Raw genomic sequence first — 6,000 nt, forward strand, 5'->3', positions numbered from 1 at the left:
TAAAATATGATATTTGATTTTCACTACTGATTGAAAACCAATAAACTTTGGTTTTCTTTTTTTTTTTTTAGAGATTCACAAAACTTGTCACAGAAAAAGGTAATATGATTTTTTCTAAAGTCATTAAATGATGATTGGTAATAAATGGGAAAAAATAGACAAGCCAGGCCTTTACTAAAAACAAATTTGAAATATCTATCTTAAATGTGTAGTGTATGTACTTCAGGCATAGGAACAAGAGCAGCAGATGTGGATAACCAGAGACAGGACTAAAAGTAAGTGAGGAAATGGAGCTATGGCTATGGAACAGGCAAGGTCACAGAAGGTTTAAAAACCTACATCTGGAACCTGTTCCACAACAATGTGAATATACTTAACACACACAAATGGCTAAAATGAGGGCACCTGGGTGGCTCAGTCGGTTAAGCGTCTGCCTTCGGCTCAGGTTGTGATCCCAGGGTCCTGGGATTGAGTCCTGCATCAGGCTCCCTGCTCAGCGAGGAGTCTGCTTCTCCCTCTGCCTCCCTCCACCTCTTCCACTCGTGCTCACTCACTCTTTCTCTCAAATAAATAAATAAAATCTTAAAAAAAAATTGGCCATCTTATTTTACGTATTTTCTTACCACAATAAAAAAAAAAAGTAATAGGCTCAAGGAAAAACAAACAGAAAACCTAAACCTGTAGTTTAAATCTGAAGACTGCCACCTTCTAAAGCTAAGGTTGATGGAAGGGAGTTTATGACAGACTGCATACCAAACTCTGCAAGAAAAAGGAAGCATTCATTCATTTGACAAGTATTGATCAGGCACCTACATTCAAGCTGTTGAAGCTATAGCACTTAACAAAACAAAGTGTTTACATTTTATTGGAGAGACAATGTTGGATGTTATTAAGAGCTATAGAGAAGAACAGAGCAAAGGAAAGGAGGCTTGGGGGTAGAAGTGAGAGAAGGGTTGCCATTTTATTAAGAGTAGTCCAGAGGGTCTGATAAGGAGACATTTGATCAAGGAACCTGAAAAAGTGAGGTGAGTCATGTGAATTTCAAAAAGGAAAAACATTCCAGGCTGTGTTCCCAGGAGCAGGAGTGGTAAGTGCAAAGGCCCTGAAGCATTAGTGTGCCTAGTCAAGGAAAACAAAGTCGCCATGGATGGAGTGGAGCAAGCAGGGGCTAGAATGATAGAAAAGAAGGTCAATGAGATAACAAGATGCCAGATAACTCAGTGTTTCATTAAGCTATTATAAGGACTTTGGCATTAACCAAGTAAGACAGGAAGTGACTGGAGGGTTTTGAGCAGAGGGATTGCATGATCCAATATACCTTAGCTATCGTGTTGAGAATAGTCTGAAAGAAGGGGGAGTATGGAAGCAGGGAGGACAGTTAGGAGGCTATTGTAATGATTTAGGCAAGAGATGATGCTGGCTTAGACCAGTAGTGTAAGTAGCCAGATTGTGGACCTGTTTTGAGGGGAGAGTCAGCAGGACTGATAGAGTAGGCGTGGGGCATGAAAGAATATGAGGAGTCTAGGATAATCCCAAAATTTTTAGCCTGGGCCATCAGACAGATTGAGTTGCCAATTTTTGAAATGGGGAAAACGGCAAAGAGATTCTGAGGGGGAAGATTAGAAGCTTGGTTTTGTGCATGCTCAATACGAGATGCCGATTTGACTTCCAAGTGGAGATGCCAAGTAGGGAGTTAAGTATTTGAGTGTGGCATTCCCGGGCGAGGTTTGGGTAGGGATATAAATTTGAAAGCTGTTTCAATACAGGTAGTATTTAAAGTCACAAGAGTGGATGAGAAGAGAACAGGTCTGTGGAATGAGCCTGGAGGTATTCCAAGAAGCATCCTGGAGGAAGACTGAGAAGGAATGAATGTCCTTAAGGCAGGAGGAGAGCTAACGAAAAGTGATGACCCAGAAACCTAGTGAAGAAGATTATTTTTTTTTCAAGATTTTATCTATTTCTTTATTTGAGAGAGTGCGGCAGGGGGGGAGGGAAAGGGGGGAGGGAGAGGCACAAGCAGACACCCCACTGAGCACAGAGCCCAATGCAGGGCTCGATCTCATGGCCCTGATCATGACCTAGTCAAAACCAAGAGTTGGAAGCTCAACTGCTCAATCAACTGCAGCACCCAGGTGCCCTGGAAAGGTTATTATTATTATTATTATTATTATTTTTTTTTTTTTAAGAAAGAGAAAACAATCACTGGTGTCAAATGCTGCTGATAGGTCAAGTAAAATAAGGACCGAGAAATTTGACCATCGGGTTTAGACATGGGGGTCACTAAGAACCCCGGCCAGAATTCTAGGTGAAGTAGTGAGAAGAAAACCAGTCAGGAGCATTTCAAAAGAGAACTGGAGGCAGCGAGCACACATAACTTTTTCAAACTTTTCCAAAAGGTTTTCTATAAAGGACAGCAGACAAACTGTAGCGGAAGGGATGTAGGGTTAAGAAAGGGTTTATAAAATATAGAATCTAATCTCAAGTTTAAATTACTCTCTTCAGGTTGGTTATGCATTCACTTACTTTTACAGATACAGTGACTTCGGAGAATCTGAATTTAACACTGTTTCGAAGGACAAAAATCATTCTAATATAGCCAAGGGTTCACTTTAATTAGGACTAAGAAATAAGGCAGTTTTTATTTGATGTCAGAAACAGTGAATCAAAGTTTAAATAAGTTAAACCTTGATAAAATCAGTATGAGTATAGTTACACTGATCCCATGATAATTTCAAAAATTATCTGTTAATAAAGCCGAATTTACCTTGGTGTTATCAAATGCTAACAGGAGTGTTCTACCATTTGTTAAAAAGATTTCTACAGCATTGTCTCTCAACTGCCACCAACGCTTGTGGACTTCTTTAATTTCTTCATATGTCCAGGAGAAGGATGCTGGTTCCAATTCTCCCTGAAGGCTCTAAGACAAAAGAAATAAATGAAAGTGTTTGCTTTATAGGAAATATAAATAATCATTTTAAAACTATCCAAATGAAATAAAATGTCTTCCCTTGTGGCAATATGGCAGATAAGATTCCCTGACCGGCCCCACCCCCTCACTACAAAACACTTCAAAATGCTGGACGAAATGTAATGAATTAAAAAAATACAGACTGTTTTTGTATTTTTTAAATTTTAAATAGACTTTACTTTTTAGAGCAGTTTTAGGTTTGCAGGAAACTGAGCAGATAGTGTAGAGAGTTCCCATGTATTCCCTGCCTGCACTCACAACTTCCCTATGATTATCATCTCCCATTAGTGTGAGCGGTGGGGTGCCTTTGTAATAATTGTTGAGCCAATATTGAATACATTATTCTTAACCAAAGGCCATAGTTTACATTAGGGTTCACTCTCGGTGTTATGCAGTTCTGTGGGTTTTGACTAATGTTTCCTGTGGAATGTGTCCACCATTACAGTACCATACAGAATTCCCTTGTGCCCCACCTTGTCATCCCCTCCTGCCCCGTGGACCCCTGATCTTTTTACTATCTCCATAGTTTTCCCTTCCCAGAATGTCATATGGTTAGAATCATAAAATATGTAGCTTTTCCAGACTGACTTATTTTAAAGCTGAGCTTGCAAGAAATTAAGGGGAAATGAAAGCCCCAGGAGCCAAAACTAACAAGAAATGTGAAAAGCAGCAGGGAGGTGGAGGGGACACTTTGGCAGCAGGCTCACAGGGTTCAGAGACCACATGACTTAGGTTAACGTCCACTTGAAGAAAGAAGATGAGGCACTGGGTCCTCTGGATCAGAGTACGGAAAATGAAATTACTTCAGAAATCTAAAACCCATTAAGGGACATTGTCCCAATCACAGACAAACACACGTGCCCATCAATAGAGGAAGAAGCAGGAGCTTGTCTCTCTTGGCCTGGAGTCTGGCTGGAGAATGGAAAACAAGCCCCTCCCTGAGAACTCAAGAGCTGCGGGCCTGCCCACACATGGATTTGGGTTAAAATTGACCTATCTGCGTGGCCTGGGAGCTCCCCAGCTTTGACGCATAGTTCCCATGCCTCTGAATCTTCCAGGAAAGGCAAAGCAGCCTCCTGCCAGTTCAGTCCCACTGACTGTAAGTTCATAGATCATCATGTACCAGATGGCTATGTTCCTCTCCCATGTGGTCAGCAGAAGGAAGGAAGAGATAAAGTGACCACCAGAAGGCTAGATCTTCCTGACAGCATTAATCCTAGCCTCCCTCATCAAATCCCCATATTCCTTTTTTTTTTGTCAGAGAGAGAGGGAGACAGAGAGAGCCCAAGCAGGGGGAGCCATAGGCAGAGGGAGAAGCAGACTCCCCGCTGAGCAGGAAGCCTGACGAGGGACTTGATTCAGGACCCTGGGATCATGACCCGAGCCACTCAGGCATCCCAAATCCCCACATTCTAGAATGAAGGGTTAGGGGCCATAGGTCCTATACTTCTTACCATCACTGGGCCCTTGCCAAAGTACAAAATCAATAAAACTTTTAAAAACATGTCTAAATCTTTGGTAAACTGCAATAAATTATGTTTTGTAAACTGCAATGAATTATGAACATGAATTATGTTACTCAATGCTTTTAATAGAAAAATCATGATAAAAGCTTCTACCAAGGTTTAAAACTAGTTAGAATTTATCTCATCAAATTAACTTGCATTCTGTTTTGGTTTGTTTTCATCAGTTTTACCTTTTGGAAAACTGCATTTACTTACTCTTTTGTGTTGGAACTGGAGCTCAGAGCAAAATTTAGAACTCAATTGTAATGACCATCCTATCCCAGGCTCTTCATCCTTCTAAAACCTTATTTGAAATTTTTAAATTTGATTTGCCCTGTTCTATGTGTGTGTTATGTGGGTTCCAAATGATTTTTAGAAGTAGGCATAGGAAATATATTACAAATAAAATTAAATATTTTAATGAAAATCTAATATTCTCATACATAAAACCGAATTCCTTCTTGTTAAAGTTTCAACTTTCATTCATTCATTCAACTCAGCAGATGTTAATTAAGCATCTACGAGCAAGGTGCTCTGCTAAGTGCTCTGCATGAAATACATCTGTGCAAGATGGAAAGTGTATACACATTTAAAATGCAAGACAGCAAATGTCATATACAAAGTAGGAACAAATGCTAAAGAGCAGAGGAAAGAAGGACCTTTCACTCTATTAAAAAAACAAGAGTACTGCATGGAGTGTGGCCGGAGACTGGGGAGATGGGAGTGATTGACTGCTTGTCTCTGGGGGTGCACTGAGGAGCGGGGTCCCGAGTTCTCGGCTCCTCTGGAGCGGAGGTTGGGAGGCCGCCATTTTCACTCTCCTCCTCCAAAGCTGTACGGAAAGCTTGCAGGGAACAAAAACTCCTGAGAACAAACCCGAGCAGATTACTTAGTCCGGACCCGGCAAGGGCGGGGCAATTCCGCCTCCGGCAAAGACATTTGGGAACCACGGCAACAGGCCCCTCCCCGAGAAGATCAGCAAGAACAGCCAGCCAAGACCAAGTTCACCGATCAATGAGAACAGCAGAACTCCAGTGCTAGGGGAATACTGCACATAGAATCCATGGCTTTTTTCCAATGATTCTTTAAGGCTTTCAAAGTTAATCTTTTTTTAACCTTTTTTTAAAAATTTTTCTTTTTCCCTTTTTCAACCAACATCTTATCAATCCCTTTTTTAAAAAAAATCTTTTTTATTTTTCATTTTTAGAGTCATATTCTATCCCTACATAGTAGTTACCCTTATTTTTGGTATATATATGTTGTTCTCTCTTTAAAATTTTGGGATACAGTTTCTTCTAACAGATCAAAATATATCCTAAATCTCTAGTGTATGGCTTTGTTCTAGTCTCCTGCCTGATCCCATTCTCTCCCCTTTTTTTTTAATCCTCATCTTTCTTTTTTCAAACAACTTCTTATCAATTCCTTTTATAAAATCTTTTATAATTTTCATCTTTACAGTCATATTCCATCCCTTCATTGTATTAACCCTTATTTTTGTACATATATAAGTTTTTCTTTCTTTAAAAT

General features: G+C 40.1%; 1 protein-coding gene across 1 annotated transcript in view; it reads right to left on the minus strand.

Moving 5' to 3' along the window:
- Positions 1–6,000, minus strand: part of LOC102748111 (lysosomal-trafficking regulator) — a 153,245-nt gene that overhangs the window by 39,769 nt on the left and 107,476 nt on the right. Inside the window, exon 31 of the mRNA XM_081823169.1 lies at positions 2,765–2,917. Within this exon, the coding sequence (XP_081679295.1) occupies positions 2,765–2,917 (153 nt within the window). The remainder of the gene's footprint in view (positions 1–2,764; positions 2,918–6,000) is intronic.

This window comes from Leptonychotes weddellii, chromosome 6, assembly GCF_054177405.1.
Source record: "Leptonychotes weddellii isolate Sample4059 chromosome 6, ASM5417740v2, whole genome shotgun sequence".
In the NCBI taxonomy this organism is placed as follows: Eukaryota; Metazoa; Chordata; class Mammalia; order Carnivora; family Phocidae; genus Leptonychotes; species Leptonychotes weddellii.